Here is a 22,731-nt window from a genome sequence, read left to right as displayed (position 1 = left end):
ATTGCATATAGAAGAGCATTATTAATTATGGAAAAAAAAACAATTGTTACAATAAACGAATTGTTATCTTTTAAATGTCATGTAGACATCCTCATCTAAATGGTCATATAAAACATTGTTATATATGTGCTCATTGTTATAATCAGGTAAATTTTCTAAACTTGAGCAAATCGAAGCACCTAAAAATTGCCTTAAATTTGGAGATATTTTAGGAAATATAAAATTCATATTATTTTCTATTTTTTCTATATATGTATTTTTATTTTTTCCGCTAATTTGACTACAGCTATTATTTTTTTTTGTGTGTGTATTTTTTTTTCTTATAATTTGAGAAAATTCCTTTGCAATTTTTGAAACAATTCCTTTAATATTGCTACAACCTCCAACTAATAAAATATTTTGAAAAACAGATATTTCAAAAGTATTTAATTTATCCAATATATTTGATAATAAAAAATATATATTTTGATCATTTTTCTTATTAAATAATATTTCACAAGCTTTCCATCGAGTTTCTGGTGTTATTATTATTTCACTATTTTGTAATTTATATAAAATATATTTATCACTAATAAGTTTTGTTTCTTCATTTTTTAAATAACAATATTTTATTTTTATAGCTTCAATTTCATCATCTGAAATATTTTCTATACCATTTAAAATTGTTTCAAGATCATACATTTCTAAATGTTTTCTAAATATATTTTCGGACTCATTTTCATTGATCAAAATTTCGCTATTAATGTTATAATTATTCATATTTATTTCATCTTTCTCATTTCCATCATTTGTTTTCATATTTTTGTCTACATATGAAAAGTTACCAGATTCATAAGTACTTTTACGACTAGCCAATTCTGTTATTTTCCCTTTTATGTATTGCTCTTTTAATAACCTTTTTATTTCTTGATTTATATAAAACCCTCCATTATATACATAAGTATAATGATGATATAATGGAAGACCATTCATTATTGGCAATAATCGACAATTTAAATATCCTAAGTCAATTACGAGACATGTATTACAGTTACATAAAAATAATGGAGATACTAAATCATTAATATAAGAAATAGAATGATAATTTAAATTTTCTATTAAACATTTACAAAGAGAATATCTAATTATAGTAGGGATAAACATATTCATAACAACAATAACCTTTTTTGATTTATTACTTGTTTTAATTATTTTATCAAATATTTTAAAACAAAATTCTTCAAAAAATTTATTCCATAAATTGATATCTTGATTGTACTTATACTCATAGTGATATATTTTGCTTTCTTTCATTTTTTCCACATTTTCATAATTTTCTAATACTTCGTCACATATTTTATCCCCACTTTCAAATAACTCATTAATACCATAATCACTTGTTTTATCTTTTTCTGAACTATCTTCCCTTTTTATTTTACACATTTTTAATTCCATCTCTTCCTTAGTCACATTATTATTGATGCTTTCCACTTTCGAAAAACCCTTTAGCATTTCATCAAATTTATTTTCATCATTATCACAATTATGAAAATCCTCGTTATATATAAAAAAATTAGGAGTGTTGAAAACAGATATTGGCTTGTGTATCCCAGAATAGCCTAGATAGGTATATTTTCGTCCTGAATAACAAAAAATATGTAAAAATAAACGGAATAAATGGTTAAACAAATAATATGGCACAATGAACAGATATTACATACATGCATACATACATACATGCATACATACATACATACATGCATATATAGACTTGCATAAATCGTAATAAATGCAAACATTTATAAAGTGTAGGTAAATATGTATATGCTTATATTTGTTGTTTGTTTTATACCAATTTGTAATATGTAATATTTGTAGTCATTTTCGTTATCATATTTTTTGGATTTTATTTCCATATTTTTTTCTTTTTTCTTTTTCCTTTTTTCGTTTTTTTTTCCTTTTTCCTTTTTAATATAAATTATCTTTAATATATGTTAACACTTTCACAAATTTATGTCCACTTTGTTTTTCCAAACTGATGTTACTATATATTTTTTTTATTATATTTTTTTTTATTTATTTATTCATCTATTGTCATTTCTTCATTATTTTATTATAATTTTTTTGAATTATAAAAGTGTGTATATTGTAAAACGTAATATAATAGTTGCCTACTTTGATAATTATTAAAATAATAGAGTAACAAAATATACGCTTGAGTCAAATGTATATATAACATTTACACATTACTACTTTTTCATCCAATATTATAAAAGACCATTTTATAAATTTAAAAAAAACATCCTTTCAACATTAAAAATTTTTTCCCCTTACACTTATATGAGTATTTAAACGAAAGGTCTAATATAAAAAGCTTTCTAAAAAAAAAAAAAAAATACATAAAATCAAGTTAAGAATATTATTATTATTTTATTTTTTTTAGTTTTCTAAATTATGTTTTTTAATCCAAGATAAAATCATTTACCCTTCCCCTTAATTTATGCTCTATTTTTTTCCCCTTTTTAAATATTCTAAAAGGTAGCTAGCACATTTCATACCCTTGTCAATTTACGAATTTTCGTTGGATTTCCTTCCTTTTTGTTAAAAAAAAAAAAAAAAAGATATTTTTGGCATTTTATATATTTTTTAATTTATTGATTATTGAGCCATTTTTTTTTAATTTACTTATTTTATCTTCTCATAGTATTATGCCAAATCAAGAAATGAAAAAGTGATGTATTATTAATCACATTTTTCTTTGTATTTATCATGCATGTAAATTCATATATAGCCATTTACATATAATTCTTATCGATGTATATATAAATTATTTATCCATTTTTATTCATGGATTTTTTTTCTCTGACACATCTTATATTATTTTAAGGTAAATACTTATTCATTGTTAAGACAGTATAAGCATTTTCATATATTTCTACCCCCTCCATTTTTAAATTGTGAATATTTATTAAACATTTTTTATGTATATAAATATATTTTTTTTTTAATTTAATCTCAAATGATAGTAATAAAATATACTCTTAAATAATACTCACTAGGAAAGCACTTCATTAGCACACATATATTATGTATGTATGTATGTATGTAGTATGTATGTATGTATATCTATGCATGCATAAATATCCTTACTAATTCATATATCGAGGAGTATGCTGATTCATTTATATGATTTTTTATACACAAATAGTATCAAGTTCAAGTAATATCCTGTTCAAAATGTGATAAAAATAAAAATATAATAAACTAAAAGCAAACAAAATAAAAATAAATAATAAGCAAATGAAATACTACGTGTGTGGGCATGCACGAAGAAAAAAGTATATATATTTTTTTGTGGAAAAAAAATAACAAAAAGAGATAGGCAGATAAACTAGCGAAAAAAATATATACATAACATAGGAAAAGTGAACCAAGGACTAATAAAACCAAGATTAAAATGGTGTATGCAATTATTCTTAAAAATGAAAACATACATAATATTGCACACACAAATGGTGAGAACGAAAACGATAGTAACGTCGCAAATATCGATCAAACAAATGGTAAACAAGCAAATAAGCTAACCTTTTTAAACACAAAGATAAATACAACGGATAAAAAGGGGGATAGCAATACAAAGAATGTGAAAAAAAACAATTACTCAATATTAGATTATTTCGATTTGAAGAGACAAAAAAAACAAACAGTTGATAATGATAAAAAATTTAATTTATTCAATAATTTGGATGATGATAAAAATAATTACCTAAAGAAAAATTTTAAGGATAATTTCTTTAATCCACAAATCAAAGAAAGTAGTAATTCGAAACACAGTGATATTTTATTACAATATATTGCATATATATATGAAAAGAAAAAACGAGACCCCAAAAATATTAAGGAACATATATTAAAATTATTGATATTATTAAAAAAGAGAGACATATATTTAAAAAAATATTGTAAAAAAGTGTATCTTTCTGAATTAATCAAAAAAAATAATAAAATAAAAAATGGAAAGAAAAGTAATAATGAATGTAATGTACTAGAAGATATTAATGAAAAATTATATATAAATAATATATATAATAAAAAAATTAAAAATGTCAAATTTTATTCAAATATAATAAATAATACAATATATGAATATAAAATAACATATTGCAAAGAAAACGAGTTAATCAGTTTTCATTATTATGATGGTTATAAAAAATCTTATAAAATTTCTAATAACACTTTTTTTTATTTAACACCTAATGATAAAAGCATTTTTTATGATTGTTCTGATAGTAATAATAGACAAAATGAAGACAACACTTGTTTACCTTGTCATAGTCCTCCACATATTTACACATTTCAAAAGAATTTTGATAACAAATTTAGGATAGAAATAATTGACACACAAAATAAAAGAAGCAATATAGAATTTTTTATTGATCATAAGCCCATTCGTGTGTTTTGCAATAAAGATTATTTATTTTTTGTAAATGTGATAAACAACTTAAAAAATCTAAAATATTTTTCATATTCAATAGTCTATACTGACGAAAACGCTAACAATGATAATAATACAAATAACAGTTATAGTAGTAGCAATAATGATGATGCTAAAACTAATTTTCAAAATAATGTCAATCGAAACTATGGAAAAAAAATAAGAATTGTTTACACATCACCAGTTCATCCAATTTATTCAAATGTTATTGTTAATAAAAACAGTTATAAATTTTTTAAAAAATGCAAATATTTTTATGAAAAAGAACAAATTTTTATGTGGACAGATGAATTTATTAACTTTTCACCTGAACAAGACAGATTAAATATAATCCCAAATATGAACATTATACACATTAATTCAAATACAAACTTATGTATTGCATTTGAAGAAATTACTGAGACATATTTTTTTTTTCATATTTTATATGATATAAAAAAATATAATGATAAATATTTATATAATTATTTTAAAAAGGAAAAATTAAATAAATTTCTTATTTTTCAACATTTTTTAAGTATAAAAAAAAATAACTTTTTTTGTCAAGGTCAAAAATTAAAAAATATTAATTTTAACACAGAGATATATAAGCCACAATTTGTTTTTATCCCAGGAGGTAATAAAAGTATCTACAGTAAAATTAAATTATGTTTGTATGATAATATTAATAATTTATTGTTTCTTATACCTATATATCATAAATATGCCAAGGATAAAATTAAAATTATAAAAAATGTATTAAATTTTAGCACAATAAATATGTCCCAAGAATTTTCAACATTTAAATATTATCCATATAATATATGTGCATATATAAATAACCAAATTAATACTACTAATTTAAAATGTCGAAATATTCCTATGACTCTGGAAGAAAATATTATTAATGTCTCGACTTCTTCGAAAAGGCATTCCTATTTAAGAAACTTATTAAATACCAAAATGAACATGTTCAAAAATAAAGAAAATATTAAATATGAATATAATAATTTTATAAAAAAAAATCAATTAAATAACCCTTACATTCTTGATATAAACAAATTAAATCATTTCATTATTATTCTAAATACAAATGGAATTTTATATTTGCTTTCTGACGATGTATATATCTCTACTATTCATTTATATAAAGACGTATCTAGTAGTTATGCTACTTCCAACATAAATAATAATAGAGATATTCAATCTTGTGAAGACCCTAATTTTCCTGATGAGCAAGTATATAACTTACACAATTCAAACCTTTGCAATATAACATTAGACACTGTAAATTTTTCAAAAAATAATAAAATATGTTTTAATTCTTATAGAGTCCATATTGATATATTACCAAAAAACCAAACATTAAAAATACTTTTAACTTTTTTTTATTACTACATATGCAAAAAAATATGTCTTGAATTTTTTATCATATGTCTTCATGAATGTAAAAAAATAGAAGATGACACAAATATTTTTCGCTTTATAAATATTGATATATACTTTTTTGGTGATGATAAAAATTTAGATAATATGAATAAATTTCCTCATTATAAAAATATTGTAGAAGAAGATGAAAATATAAAAATAAACGAAGAAATAAATCATATAAAAAATAAAGAAAATGAATTCTCAGAATTAAGCAAATGCAAATTGAATGAAAATAACAATAATGACAAAAATACAAATCTCGATGATGGTACTAATGATAAACTTAATAATTCATCACATACATTAAATTCAAATATGGATATAAAAAATAAAAGTCTAAATAATCAAATGGCTAAGTTTAAAATATTAAATACTAATTTTTTTGATGTTGAAAATATGGGTCATATAGAATTTTGTCGATTTATTTATTTTTTTATGTTAATTTGTGTAAATGATATTAAAACATATCGTAAATTAGAAAAATATTTATATATAAAAAAAAAAAAATATATAATAGAAACTGAATATAGCCAAATCCATTTCAATTGTTTTTCATTTAATTCGGAAACAGATACAGATATCGATAAAAAGAATGACGAAAAAAATGAAATTCACAAAAATTGTTTTACTGAAAATAACTCAAATAATTTGGTATTTCAAAATTCGATTAATAATAATTCTTGCAATAATTTAGAAGAAATGACAAGTCAGTCTACCAGTACCGACGAACATGATAGCAGCTCAACTTGCGCAAGTTTTAATGACACACATAAACAATATACCAAAAAAAATACAGTTAAAACTACTTGGAACAATTTTGAATCATATAATTATTATAATGTCATAAATAATTTTATAAAATATGTACATATTAAGTATAAACATATATATAATAATAAATACTTAATATTAACATATATGCATTTATATTTTGATGAAATAAATTTATCAGAATATATAAATCAAAATATCAAAGATAATATTATTTTAATAATTCTTATTATAGCATATACATTAAATTTATATAATTTTATGTTTCATTATTTCAACAAATTCAGTGATCTCAAAAAAAAAACATTTAATTCTTTTTATATACACATTTGCAAAAAATATTATAAGCATGAGTTAATAAAACGATGTTATTTTTTGGAAGAAAAATCTGAGGAAAAATCCGAGGAAAAATCCGAGGAAAAATCCGAAGAAACACAATTTGATGCAATCGAATATGAATGTTTAATAAAAAAAAAGGAAAACGTTTCAGATAAATGGAAACTTGATACACAACCAAATAGTGACCACAATTATGACGAAAATTTACATAATCACAGTTCTATTAAAAATCTGACTAAAGAAAATATAGCTATCAGTAAAGATACAATAAATTCAAATGAACAAAATGAGCAAAATGGGCAAAATAAACAAAATGAACAAAATGAACAAAATGAACAAAATGAACAAAATGGACAAAATGAACAAAATAATAGTAACACGTTAAGCAAGGAAAATGAATACAAAATATATGACAAATATAAATTTCTAAATAATTATCTAAAAAAAGTATATCTAGAATTAAGTGAAATTCCTAACACCTTAAACATAATATATAAAATTGTTCCTAATAAGGAAGGGGAATATAAAGATAATATAAAAAAATCTACAATGGATTATTTTTTTCTACAAAATATGGAATATCCTTCCAAAAAATTAAAACTAAAATATGAATATTATATAAGAGAAATAGAAAAAATTTTTAACATTATAATAAAGAAAAAAGGAGTTAAAAATAGTGAAAATTGTTATAAAACAGAAAATGAAAACATAAATAATATCAAAGATTGTTTCAAAAATTTTCAATCATTTAAAAAATCAATACTTTGTAATGAACAAGTTAAATTTTTATACTATTTTTATCCTTTATTTTTCCCATTAAAAAATTTATTAATTATTTCTTATATGAATTTATTTTATGGTCAGAGTTTTAATCAAAGTATAATTAATGATAGTCTTTTAAGAAATATAATTAAAAACGAATTAGACATATTATACATACCTCATTTTAATTTGGATTTTATAGACAATAACAAAAATTCGATCATATCAACAAAAAATATTATTTCAATTTCAAAAGAATCAAATTTGTCTTCTCATGATAAATGCACACCTCAAAGGGAAACTATTAAAAAAAATAAAAAATATAAAAATATTAAAAATATTAAAAATTTCAGAAAAGGAAACAAAGTTAAAAAAGATGCTCATTGTAAAGAAGTAAATAGTGAAAGAAAAAATTTATCCATTAAAAAAATGACAAATAAAGAATTTCAAAATAATAATAGTGAAAATAAATACAAAATAGGGGAAAATGGTATTAAAAACAAAAATTCAATGCGTTCCATATATTCTGAAACACATTCTGAATATACATATAATGAAGAAGATCAAAATCAAGATATAAATTTTTATAAAAAAAAAATTAATTTTTACACATTTAATATAAAATGTTTTGATTCTATAAACATAGTTAACATAGATATTGTAAGTATACCACTAAAATGCATATATTATGAAAATTTATATTTTTTGAATAAATATGTGCAACTTTTTTATTCCCTTCTTTTTAATACGGATTATTTATACAAAACAAGAGGTACAGCCATCAAAGAAAGAAAAGTATTAAATAATGGTCGATCTATAGACAATAAAACAATATGTATTGACTACAAAAGTGATTCACAATTTTTTAAACAAGAAACAAAACAAAAAACTGAAATAGACAATAGGAATGGAAATAGTTCCAAAAATATATCGAATCCTTTAGAAAATATAAATTTCTCATCACCCATGAACATACTTAAATTTGCAGGATGTTACGAAATATTTAATTTTCAAAACGAACTTTTTTATGTTAATATAAAAAGAGAAGACCTTTTCTTTAACAAATGCTTTGACTCACCAAATATGCAATTAAAAACTAATTTTTTTAAAATTATAGATATATTAGATAATGGAATTAATATTAATAATACTAATATGTTTATGTATTATACTGATGCATATATTGAAAGAAAAAAATTATATATGAAGAAAAAAAGAAATAGAAGAAAGAAAAAAAAGAATAAAGATGATCAAATAAGCGAAATAGATGATGATGAAAAAAAAAAAATAAGCAAACAAAAAAGAACAGAAAACTCATATAATAATAACAATAATGATGGTTGTGATAATGAACTATGGAATTATAATAAAAATCAAAATGAAGATGATGATAAAAGTAGTGTATATAAAAAAAATCGAATAATACAAAAAAGTTATTTAAGTGAATATAAAATTTTAAAAGATTGTTGCTTTTTTTTTGATACATTTAAAATGGATAGAAATATATCTTCTTGCTATTTTCCACATAACAAAGATCATGTTTTAGTTTATTTAAATAATTTTCATAATTATTATTTTTCTAAATATTATAAAAAGAGAAAAGTACATTTATTAAAAAGTAGAGATGGAAAAATACAAAATCGACCAATCAATAATCTCCTTGGAAATGAGGGTTTGTCCAGTTTATGGGGAACTAACCAAATTAAAGATGATGATAATTATTCCGACACAAAAAATGAAGATTTAATTGATTTAATAGATATTGGAAATAGTTCAGACAGTTTAGAAAGTGCATATTTACACAAACATAAATATAATAAAAAAAATGTAAATAAATATATTAAACAAATTATTCAATTAGTTGAATTAAATAAATTAGAAAAAAAAAAAATATTAATAGATATAAAAAATGATAAAAGTTTAGATAACACATTAGGCTTAATGCATTTATATTATACATTAGAAAAATTTTATAAAATGAAATATATATGTATGCTTAATATTAGTGGCATCAATTTTTTTAATATAATAAATTCAGTTCATTATAAACCTGATATTAATTTTACTATTAAATATAGTCTATATGTATATTTATTTGATTCGAAAAACCATCAAAGTATATTAAGCAGTGCATCTATGAACCCAAATGATAATTTTTCAAATAATATTATCTCATCTCGAGGATATAATAGAGATATATCAGAAGATATTAATAATAATCGAAGTAGTTATAATAGTAGATATAGTTTTAGAAACTCATTTAATGAATCGAGCTATTTATCCAATCCTCGTTTTTCACGGGATCAATTTAATAATTATGTTAACTCGATTGCTAGACGAGATAGTAACATAGCAATAAACCCTTTCAATAATAATAATAATATAGATCCTGATTCGAGAGGATATAGAACCCAACGAGGAAATCATAATAATGAACATCTACGAACTGAAAATGCTTATAACTCTATTTATATGTCAAGAAATGCAGATTTCCGAAATAATAACACACATAGAAATTATGATGAATATGATATGAATAATAATCAAAATAGAAGATTGTATACAGATACATTTAACGAATCATCAGAAGTTACTATGCTAAATAGAAGAATAAGAGAGTTTAACAATTATTGGAATTCGGATAGTCCAAATGTAAGAGAAAATCAAACTCAAGAAAATGATGATAATTCTAGAATAGATACAGGAAATCGATTTCCTAATAATCAAATTAATGAGCCTCTTGATGATGAAATTGATACTTTACATCCTAACAGACAAAATCAAATCTTCAATACAAGTCCAAATGGTGTGAGTCCAAATAACGAAAATGAATTATTAAATTATAATCAAAATAGAAATTCAATTCGTATCTCAAATAGAATTTCAAATAGAGATTCATCGAATTTTATGCAAAATTTAAATGGTAATAATAATATAAGCGAATATTATATAGATGAAAATATTAGAAGAAATGAAATGCAAAGCAGAAATAGTAATAATGTAGATCGAAATGATATGAACGAATCAGAATATAACTCTTTATATAGCTACCCACATTTTAGAAACAATTCAATAAATTTTACTAGAGATCTTGTATCCTTTACATTTAATACACATCATAATACACAACATAGATCTAAATTAGAAAGAATCAAATGTTCTTATAAAAAAAGGAATAAAAAAAGAATTAATAAAATAAAATTAAAAATAAACAGTATATTAAATTCATTAAATGTTCATATGAAAACCGATAAAATGGAAAAAACATTTACTTTAAATAAATATATTAAAAAATTAAATACATATAAAACAATTTTAAGAAATTTTAATACAATTACAACAAAAAAATTAAAAAATAAAATGGGAATTTCAACGGGTTCAAGAAGTAGTTTTTTCTTAGATAATACTATTACTACATTAAATAATAATAGTAATAATAATCGTGAAAATATTAATGAAAATCAAAATTTTAGTGGCCAAAGAGAACCTATGATAAATGATCAAACACAAAATAATGTCAATAGGGTAGAAAATAGTAGATCTTCTTCATCTGTTTCGTCTTATTCAAATATAGAAAGTGAAAATCATAGCCCAAACAATAGAAATAATTATAACATACCATCTAGAAATATAAATTTAGACGAAAATGATAGAAACATAAATAATACAAGTAATGAACTGAATTTGGGGAATACAAACTTGAACGGAAATTATCTAGGAAGAGATAAAATACAAAATCAAACATTTTCTCCAATTAATAATTCTTCAATATATAATAATGATAATTCTTCAAATGATGAATATTATTCTAGTAATTTTTTATACACACCTAATAAACCATTAAATGAATATACAGAAAACGATAAAATCAATGATATATCTTTTTATAATGTTTATAGAAGACCTAGTTTAAATCTATATTATAATGGAAATTCTAGAATGTCAAATAATATATATAGTAGAAGAAGTAGCTATTATATAAATAATGAAATAGATGAAAGTTCTACATCTATTCAGCAATATGATAGACAAAATAGCTATCTTCTAAATAATGATATCAGGAGAAATAGTATATTAGCAGAATTAAATATGTACAATAGAGGAAATAATAATGATGATTCATATGAAAGTATAAATTATGGATATCAACATCGTTTATCAGGAAATAGTATATTAAGTAGAAGAAATATGCCAATATATAATGATGAAGATTTAAGAAGACAACGAAATAATTTAAATGAAACCATATCTAGTTATACAGATACTATACCAGATGAAAATGATAATTATAGATATTATAATAACAATATTAATAATAATATATATGGAATTAATAATTTAAAATATAAATTAAAAAAAAAACTTGATTATTATGATTTTTCATTTGATAAAGAACAATCTATAAAATACAATAATTTTGTCAATGGAAAAATAAGAAATGAATTAAAATTACATTGTTCTATTTGTCAAACTATTTTATATAAAAAATATGATGAAGTAGATAAAAAAAAAAATTTAGTTTTATTAAAAATAATAAATAATGAAAATTATTTATATAAATTTTTTAATAAAAATTATAAATATTGTGGTGTCTATTATTTAGCTGGTTTAATTTTTGGTTTAGGATTATTACAATTTTTTCAAAATGTTAATGTTTCTTTATTTTTACAATATATATTAAAATTTAAAAATAGAAGCTTATATATTTGTTCTATCTTGGGTTTATCTCTTTCTTTAATATCATCACGAAATATAGATCTCACATTTGTTTGTATTAATTTTTTATTTAAAGAATTATATGGAACTCAAAAAATTAAATATCAAAATTTACTGATTCGTTGTCTGAATACAAATATGTGTAAAATAGATGTATATGATGATTATGATACCAATAAAGCCACTTTTCAAAACAAAAGAATCAAACAAAGAAATTTTTACAAATCTAATGAAATAGGCACAAATATTGAAGATTTTAGAAATAATAATTGCAAAAATATATATATGAATAATTCAGATTGTTTTAATTTCTTATATGCATATGATAATGAATTATCTGACCAAACAACATCAACAGACCATATCTCTACTGATACTTCAAATATGTCAAAAAATTTAAATATAGATAATACAAACGATTTAAATGACCAAAATGATTATCAAAATCGTCTACAAAATTTAGAGCATCAAAACTCTCGCCTATCGCACCAAAACTCTCGCCTATCGCATCAAAACTCTCGCCTGTCGCATCAAAACTCTCGCCCTTCGCAACAAAATTATATTAATAATAATTCTGAACAAAATAATACAAATCTAAATCAACAAAACAATTCTAGCGTTAACAAACATGTCGAACCCAATGATCAATATAAGCGAGCTTCACAAAATGGTAAAAAATCTAACTCCATCCAAAAGTATATGAAAAACGAATTAAATATATATAATGATGATAATGATGATGATGATAAAGAATTAAATGAATTTGCTAAAAAATATGACAATATAGATGAAATATATTCTCTCCTTAATGTGTCAATGCATGAATCTGATTTTTCTGAAATGTCTCCAAAAAAGAAGATTGGAGAATCAGGGCAATTATACATTGGAAATGATGAAAAAAATTCAAATAACATAAATAGTCAAAATAAAAATATTGCTGATTCAAATGTACAAAATAATGGAAACAATAGTAATAATCGTCGAATGGAATATGAGTATAAATGGAATTTACTTAAAAGATATGAAGAATTAGACAGAATAAAAAAACAAAAAAAAAAAAAAAAAACACATTTAGATAATCTTGTTTTTAGTAGTAATATATTATGTTTAGGTTATTTACATATGAATAGCAATAATGAAAGTTTAATAAAAACAATTTTTAAACTTTTACAAAAAAGAGATTTAAATAAATTAAATTTGTTATGTATATTTTGGGCAATTGGATGTATAAATTTTAAAAAGGGTAATATATTTAATAATTTAATTAGCTCTTTATTTTATTTTATTAATGCAAATATACCATTTAATATACATAAAAATAGCTTTATAAAAAATTATTCACTTAAATATTTAAATATTGATGGTATATCATATAACTTAATGCATATGATTATATCATCATCTATTTCAGTCTCTTTATGTTTTTACAAAACTAATAATATTCATGCATTTAACATGATTTTTATGCCTATCAAATTTGATCATATATATTATTTTAATAATTATGAAATTATGGTTAAATCATTTGCAAGAAATATGATTATCTTTGATTTTGTTGATTTATCCCATGCATATATTTTAGCAAATATTCCTAAATTTTTAAGAATACTTCCTAATGATTTAAATAGAAATAAAAAAAATCAATTACCATATATTCATTTAATTGATGAAAAAGGAAATTTTAAAGATCCCGATTTAGAAAATAAATATTTATTAAAAAATGGACACTTAAATTTACAACACCTTTTTGTTTCCAATCAAATAAATAATGCAAACAAATATTTAAATCAAGATGGATACTATTTCACTTTTGATCAAAAAAAAGGAAATTTTAACTGTTTTAACAATCGAATAAAGCATGATGACAATATTTCAAATATCCATTATTTTTTTCATGGGTATAACTATAATATGTTCTCAGATAATACACAAAATAATGAAGAAAATAATAAAACTAGTAACGATGTTATCAAAAATGAAACAAAAAATTGTCAAAAAAATGATGAAGAAAAATTGCTAAATAATTATACTTTTATTTATAATTGTGAAATATTACGATATTATATCATCATTGGGGTTTTGCAAGTACTTAGTTTAAAATATCTGTCAACACATCATGATACACTCAAAAAAATATGCTTTGATTATATTTATTATTTTGAAAATATTAATAAAGATATATATTTAAAAAACAAAATTAAAAAATTATATAAAAAAATTAATTATTTAGTACAAAAAATTAATCACAATCTTGGTAATCAAGACAAAAAAAAAAAAAAAAAAAAAAAAAAAAAACAACTCTCATATAAATATAATCCCAATACTTATTCAAAAGGTCAACAAAATAATCATTTGCAAAATGATAATGAAAAATCGATATATTCAGATAATTCAATATTAAATTGCAACAGTAGTAGTGATAATCTATCCCCCACAAAAAATAAAAAAGGAAACAAAAATGATCAAAATATAGACAAAACCACTTCTTATTTTAATCAGTATAATGAAGAAGAAAATCCATCAGATTATAATAATAATAATAACAAGTTTGAAATTGACAATAATTTTTATAATTTTATTGCAGATATAAATTTTAATAATTCATCATCAAGTAATGATTTGGAATCATCCAAAAAAAGTAAAAACAACAAAAAATCGAGAACAAATTCAAGCAGAGACGAAAACGAATATGACAATATACGTTTCCAATTAAATAATGGGGTTTACCCTAATGATGATAATCCACAATCTGACATATCTCAGTCAAAAAATAAAAATAAAAATAAAAACAGTTACAGAGATATGAAAAATAATAATGGTGTCATTATCAATGATAACAAAAATAATGCATCAACTTATTCACACATATATAAATTAATACTAAAATATGTTAAAGAAATTAAAAAAATCAAAAAATATTTGGAAAATTCTTATGAAACGATAAATATGCCCAATACTATAATCGACAAAGAAACATATTTAAAAGAATTTTTTAAAACTGAAGAAATCAAAAAACAAAAAAAAGAAATAAATGGAGATTATATTTGTACAATAAAAGAAGATGATGTAAATGATATAATCAATTTAATGTATCAATGTCTATCTTTTACTTTTGTTGGAAGTTGTGATAAAATGTTAAATAAAAAAATAAAAAAAAAAATTAATAATTTAATAAATATTAGGGATAAAAATGCATATAATTTATACTATTATTATTTAGGTTACATAAATTTAGGATCTGGAAAATATATTTTAAAAAAACAAACAAATTTATCAATATGTACATTAACATTAATATTATTCACTTTTTTTCATATATACGATTTATCATCTCGTTTTATAATACACTTAATTGAATTTTTATATGTCTTATTAATGGATAGAAGCTTTCTAAAAATATATGATATAACATCAAATAAATTTGTTAATTTACCAATTCAATTAATATATAAAGAAAAAGTTACTACTTATACTCTCCAAAAAAATACATTTAAAGATAGTGAAATAAATATTATTCCTCAAAAAACAAAACAAGTTATATCTGATACTTATTCAAATAATGAATATCTTTTGAAAAAAAAATCTTATTATAATTATAATCAAAAAATAATATCATATCCAACTGCTATACCTTTATTAGATATAATAAATTTGTCGATTAAAAATTCTGAATATTATAGTTTAAGCTTTTCATCCCTATCAAAAGAAAACAAAAATAAAAAGACATCTTATATAAATGATGGTGACAAATTAAATCAATGGAAACGTCTCGAAATTGATCATTTAAGCAATATATCATATAATCCTAGTTATTTTGAAAGTTGTTCAAAAAATAGGGATAAAAATAATAATACGATAAAAAAAATAATAAAAAGAGGAATACTATTTGTTAAAAAAAAGGAATGCACAAATGATTTTGTTGATTATAATAATATATCTACATCTAGTATGCTTGAGAAGTTTTCTGCCAATGTTGAAAAAAACGCAGTAAATCAAATTGGCGAAGATTCAAAAAGTGATAATAATGATAACAATAATAATAGTGATGATAATGATAATTGTGCGAAATCCAAAACTCTTGAATTATATAACATTGCAGATAGTAGACAACCCTCTTGCAATTACACACCATATCATCACAAATTTTATCCAAAATATGAAAATAAGCAAAATATTCTTAGAAATCAAATTATGAAATATACAAAAAAACAAATATATATACTTAAATTTTTAACAGAAATAATAAAATATTATGAAAAAATACCATTTATTTATTCTGATGAAGCATTAATGCAATTCCAATTAAAAAATAGCTACATACACACAAATGTAAATGAAATATTAATGTTAAAATATTATGTAAATATTGAGGATGATCAAAATAATGAATTATATCATAATAAACAATTATTGGAACAAAAATATTCTAAACTTTTCTTACATTTTAATGATGAATTTAATAAAATAATTCATAAAATTGATCATATTAATAATGAAGATAAATTTGGAAAATATCAAAATTTTTTGAAATATATATATCAATATATTTATAATTATTATATTAACACTTCATTAAAATTAAAAAATAATTCTTTGAATAAACAAAATTATGATAATCCAAAATCTATCAAAGATTATGTTAAACAATTTATGGATTTAGAAAATATTCTCAAAAAAAAAAACGAAACAAATGCACAAATTACAAATATTTCTTATTCTGTCACACAAAATACTAGCACACCCTTTTTTTCTATAATAAATATAAATAATATGTACAAAAATAAACATTTCAAAAATAATATATATACGATCTATTACAAAAATAAAGAAAAAAATGAACATAATTTAATAAACGATATAAATAAATTGTTAGTAGATTATTCTATTGTTAAAATAAAAACATTTACAAAATATGTATTACCTAAAGAAGTTTATAATAATTATTTTTTTTTTTTTTTAATCCAAAATTTACACATAAATAAATGTGTAAATTATTTACCTGTCTTGTCAGAAATATATAACTCTTTTTACTTTTTCTATGATTTTTTTTATAAATATTGGGAATCATTTTATTTAGAACAACATGAAAAATTTGCTACTGAATTTCAAATCTCCACATTTACAAACGAAAGACATCAAAAATATACCAACACAAATAATTATGAAAAAACTGAAGATCCCATAATATATGACCTTGAATTTTTTGACTATTTTAATAACTTTCAAAAAAATAATAAAAAAAAAGAAAAATATATTTACATAGATAATATATATAACAATTGGGATGGCGGAAAATATTTATTATACAAATATAACAATAATCGTTACTGCTTACAAGGGAATAATAAAGTTGAAATATTAAAAAAAAATGAAAATGTTTTAACACAAAAAAACATATCAACAACACATAAACCACCTATTTATATGAAAGAAATGAAAAAAGAAAAAAAAAAAAATTTGAAAGATATTTTTTTTAATAAATTGGATTATATACTTAGTTGTAATATTGATTATTTAAAAATTTTGGAAGCACTTTATAAAAATTGTATTAATAAAACTAATTTAATTAAATATTTATTATTTTTAAATAACGATTATTATTTTACATATTTCTTTGAAAATAATATCAAATTGATCAAAACTATTTTTATACAATATTATCAAAAAGGATATATAAACAAGCATATCATTTTTAATAATCAAAAAATATCTATTAATGTATCGAATAATTTAATATATTTATATACTACATATTGTAACTTCCCAACATATTACCAATTTTGGAACACTCTTATTAAAAATCAGGAAAATTATATTTTTATTCCCCAACATAGATATTTATATAACTACAAATATAATGAATATGTCCGTTCTATTATTTTTAAAGTAAATAAATTAATACACACATATGGTCAAACATATCAAAAAAATAAAATTATAAAAAAAATTCGAACAAGCTATAAAAATACACAAATACGAATGAGGAATAAAAAATATAATCCCACAAAATATTACCATTATAATTATTATTACAAATATCAACACATATATAACACCAATAGACATAATAAATATTTCCAGATTAATAAGAAAAAAATATTATCCTTAGTACCTCCTCTTTTTATAAACAAAAAAAAATTAATAATATTATCAAATAAACAGTTTTATGAAACAGTTATGTGTAAATGCCAAAATTATTTAAAAGGAAAAACAAAAAACAAAAAAATTGACAAAAAAAATGGCAAAAAAAATGGCAAAAAAAATGACAAAAAAAATGGACTATTAGACAAAACAAAAGCCAATTCACATCACTCTATTTATATCCTTAAACAAATAGCATATATTATAAAAAATAATGGAAAAAGTAAAACTAAAGAACTAAAAAAATTATTACTAAATTTACAAACTAATAATAATTCACCATTTGATATATATAATTTTTTTAAAAAATGGTTAAACAAAAGTGAAAGTTTATCAAAAATGTTAATTGACACATATAATGTCTCCTTATTTTCCACATATATTAATTTATTTTTCGATGATATTTTATTTTGTTTTTTTATTGGGAATTTGTAAAAAATTATATTAAATTTAATAAAACATTAAAAAAAAAATGAACAAAAATATATCACCTAACCAGTTAGTGTTATTCTATTTTCGTTACATTCATTTTTTTTTATTACTTTTAATTCTACATATACTTTAAGTAATATGAAAGTGTGTTAGAATATAAAATATATAAATGTTATGAAATCAAGGAAAATATCATCTTTTCATGATTAACAATTTTTTTATAAACAATCATTATTATGGCGATATTTTTTTTTTTCAGTCTTTTCCCCTTTTTAATATACTATTATACCTACTTAGCTTTTATTAAGACTTTAAATTGTTTGTCAATATATTAAAACAAAAATAAAACACACGCATATTTATATATATATATATATATGTATGTATGTATGCATGTGTAATTAATTGTATTACCACAATTTTATTCGTATTCGTAAAATATGTACATTAGCACGATATATACATATTCCCCAGCAATTATACTTTATACATTTCTCTTTTTTTTAAAAAAACATTTTTCTATATATTAAAATATATATATCACTGTTCTACAAGAAACAAAAATAAATACAATAATGTTATCCCCCTTAATGAATATATTATAATTTCTTTTAATTAAAAATAATTACTTAATTTACCATATAATTGATATGAATATAATATAAATTTGTTTGCCTAAAAAAATATATGTATATACATTTTAAAAGTGATATATATTTTTTTATAAAAATATAAACAAATATAAATTTTTGGAACAAAAAAAATTATATTATATTTTATAAGTGCCTGCCTCATAAGTATATACAATTCAATGGCTTCCAATATGCAATAAATAAAATATTTTTATACGATATTTTACATATATTAATAGCTAGTTAAAATTTATTACCCACAAAAAATATACATATTATATGCATATATAGATAAAAATATAAACACTGATTGCCTTTATTTTTTATTTGTATATAAATATAAACCCGTTTATAGTTCTATAAAAAAAAGGGGGTAAATAAAATCCGTTTCACTGTAGTTTTTTTTACTAGGAAAAATAATCCACAAAAATTGCAATTTTTCCAAAAGTTTTCAAAACTATATTTTTTTTTGCATATATTTTTTTGCATACATTTTTTTATAGCAAAAAATAATATATTTATGCAAATTTTACTAATTTTACATGAAAAAAAAGATTAGAAAATTCGCTTAAATTATATAATAAAACATAATATATGTATACGAATCTTCTAATATAAATTATATTTTTTATGTATACATTTTTAAAATCAGTTGTAATATTTTTTTTTTGCGATTTTATTTAAAAATGGGAGACATTAGAAGTAAAACAGATTTAGGGGATTGCCGATTTTATGAAAAAAAATTCCCCGAAGTTGACGATTTAATAATGGTTAAAGTTAACAGAATTGAGGATATGGGTGCATATGTTTCCATACTTGAATATAATGATATGGAAGGTATATTTATATGACAATATTGGCTATACTATTTTCATTTATTTATTATATATGATAAGAATTGCATAACAGAAAAGCTAAGAAAGGATGATGGAATTGTTTTATACATACATGCATACTTCTATGATTTCTATCCTTTTTATATGATAGAAATTACCATGTTTGAAACTCCTCTTTATATTGATGTATTATATTCCCCTATACATTTTATTAGCTCTCTCAATTTGTATACGACATTTTTCCAACTTGTTCACACATTTCTGTAGGCATGATTTTAATGTCAGAACTTTCAAAAAGAAGATTTAGAAGTGTTAATAAATTAATTAGAGTAGGGAGACATGAAGTAGTTTTAGTTCTTAGAGTTGATAACCAAAAGGGATACATCGATTTATCAAAAAGGCGAGTATCTCCAAAAGATATTATAAAATGTGAAGAACACTTTTCTAAATCTAAAAAAGTACATCAAACAGTTAGACATGTTGCACAAAAACATAATATGACTGTCGAAGAATTAAACAGAAAAGTTATATGGCCATTATATAAAAAATATGGGCATGCATTAGATGCATTAAAAGAAGCAACTATGAATCCAGATGTTATATTCAAAGAAATGGATATAAGTGATGCTGTAAAAGAATCATTACTTTCAGATATAAAACTTAGATTAACACCACAAGCATTGAAATTAAGAGGAAGAATAGATGTTTGGTGTTTTGGATATGAAGGTATTGATGCTGTTAAAGAAGCTTTAAAAAAAGGAAAAGAAATTTCAAATAATGAAGTAACTATTAATATTAAATTAATTGCACCTCCTCAGTATGTTATAGTAACATCTTGTCATGATAAAGAATTAGGTATGCAAAAAATACAAGAAGCTATGAAAGTAATTAGTGATAAAATTAAAGAATATAAAGGTGGTGATTTTAAACAACAAGGGGAAATATTAGTTATTGGAGGAGATGATGAAAAACGATTAGAAGAATTGCTTGACAAACATGATGGACTTTCTAGTGATGATGAATATAGCAGTGATGGAGATGAAGATGATTCAAGTGATGATGACGACAATTCAAGCGAGGAAGATGATGATGATTAAAAAAAAAAGAAAAAAAAAAAAAAAAAAGAAAAAAATTAACAAAATTAACAAAATTAACAAAATTAACAAAATTACAAAATTACAAAATTAACAAAATTACAAAATTACAAAATTACAAAATTACAAAATTACAAAATTAGTTATACAGTTGTTATGTTCATATAATTTTTATTCAGAAATACGGGGGAAAAAACGAACGTTTCATGCTTTTCCCACCGATTTTTACACTACATACTATTTTTTTGCGTTTTTTAATACCACATTTAAAAAAATTATAATTATGACATTGTTAATAATATTCCACCTTTTAAAAGCAACATTTTTTATTTTATTTTTGAGGTACAATCTACTTATCACATGGCAACATAACCCCTTATATTTTCTTGTCAAATATATCATTTTATTTTCTCATATTTAAACACACACACGTATACATATATATATATATATATGTACATATATATACTTCTTTAAATCCGGATATATTTTGTTAATTTTCCTATTATTGACTAATAATGTGTGTATGGTATTATTTTTTTCTTTGAAATATCTACTATTGATATTTTCCTTCCATTTTGTTATGACTAGCCAAGGTTTGCAATTTTTCCCTCATTTCTTTTGATTTTATTACTAATTTGTCAAATTTTTTTATAAATTTTATCATGTATAATAACCATATTTCCAATCATATTTAATTCGGAATATGTCAAAGACACTCATAAATATGTGAGAAAAAAATTGTTAAAAGTTACAAATTAAATAACTTATATTTTTTATTTTAAAAGATAAGTTTGTAATATTTTACCACATAAACATTAGCAATATGCTAGCAATCCAAACAACATAACAAACATAAACAATAAAAATAATAACAATTATCAAATATACACACAAACATTAACTCAATATGCATTCATTTAAAAATATATATGTATATAATGTATATATATGTATATATATATACAAATAATATAACTATTTCGAAAATTTCATATGAACAAATTAAAAAAAATTAATTAAAAATAAAAAAGAAATATATATAACCTTTGTATACACGTGTTAGTGGTATACACAATGCATATATCCTGATATGTTCATATAAAAATATATATTGAAAAATT

The 22,731-nt window shown here is 20.9% G+C and overlaps 3 protein-coding genes across 3 annotated transcripts; 2 read left to right on the top strand and 1 right to left on the bottom strand.

Moving 5' to 3' along the window:
• Window positions 1-63: 63 nt before the first annotated feature.
• On the bottom strand, window positions 64-1,895 carry PY17X_0213700 (uncharacterized protein; the record flags this gene model as incomplete). Its single annotated transcript, XM_723946.1, has 2 exons — window positions 64-1,619; window positions 1,832-1,895. 2 exons carry the CDS (start codon window positions 1,893-1,895, stop codon window positions 64-66), a joined length of 1,620 nt encoding a protein of 539 aa, XP_729039.1.
• Window positions 1,896-3,436: 1,541 nt separating this feature from the next.
• PY17X_0213600 (conserved Plasmodium protein, unknown function) lies at window positions 3,437-19,048 on the top strand (the record flags this gene model as incomplete). Its single annotated transcript, XM_723945.2, has 1 exon — window positions 3,437-19,048. The coding sequence occupies one exon, from the start codon at window positions 3,437-3,439 to the stop codon at window positions 19,046-19,048; it is 15,612 nt and encodes a 5,203-aa protein (XP_729038.2).
• A 1,315-nt stretch (window positions 19,049-20,363) lies between these two features.
• PY17X_0213500 (eukaryotic translation initiation factor 2 subunit alpha) lies at window positions 20,364-21,610 on the top strand (the record flags this gene model as incomplete). The annotated part of the gene is made up of 2 exons (XM_723139.1): window positions 20,364-20,514; window positions 20,781-21,610. 2 exons carry the CDS (start codon window positions 20,364-20,366, stop codon window positions 21,608-21,610), a joined length of 981 nt encoding a protein of 326 aa, XP_728232.1.
• Window positions 21,611-22,731: the final 1,121 nt, after the last annotated feature.

The sequence above is a fragment of the Plasmodium yoelii genome (assembly GCF_900002385.2).
Source record: "Plasmodium yoelii strain 17X genome assembly, chromosome: 2".
Taxonomy (NCBI): Eukaryota; Apicomplexa; class Aconoidasida; order Haemosporida; family Plasmodiidae; genus Plasmodium; species Plasmodium yoelii.
Note: the sequence above shows the minus strand (reverse complement) of the source record. Positions and strands in the feature narration are given on the sequence as shown.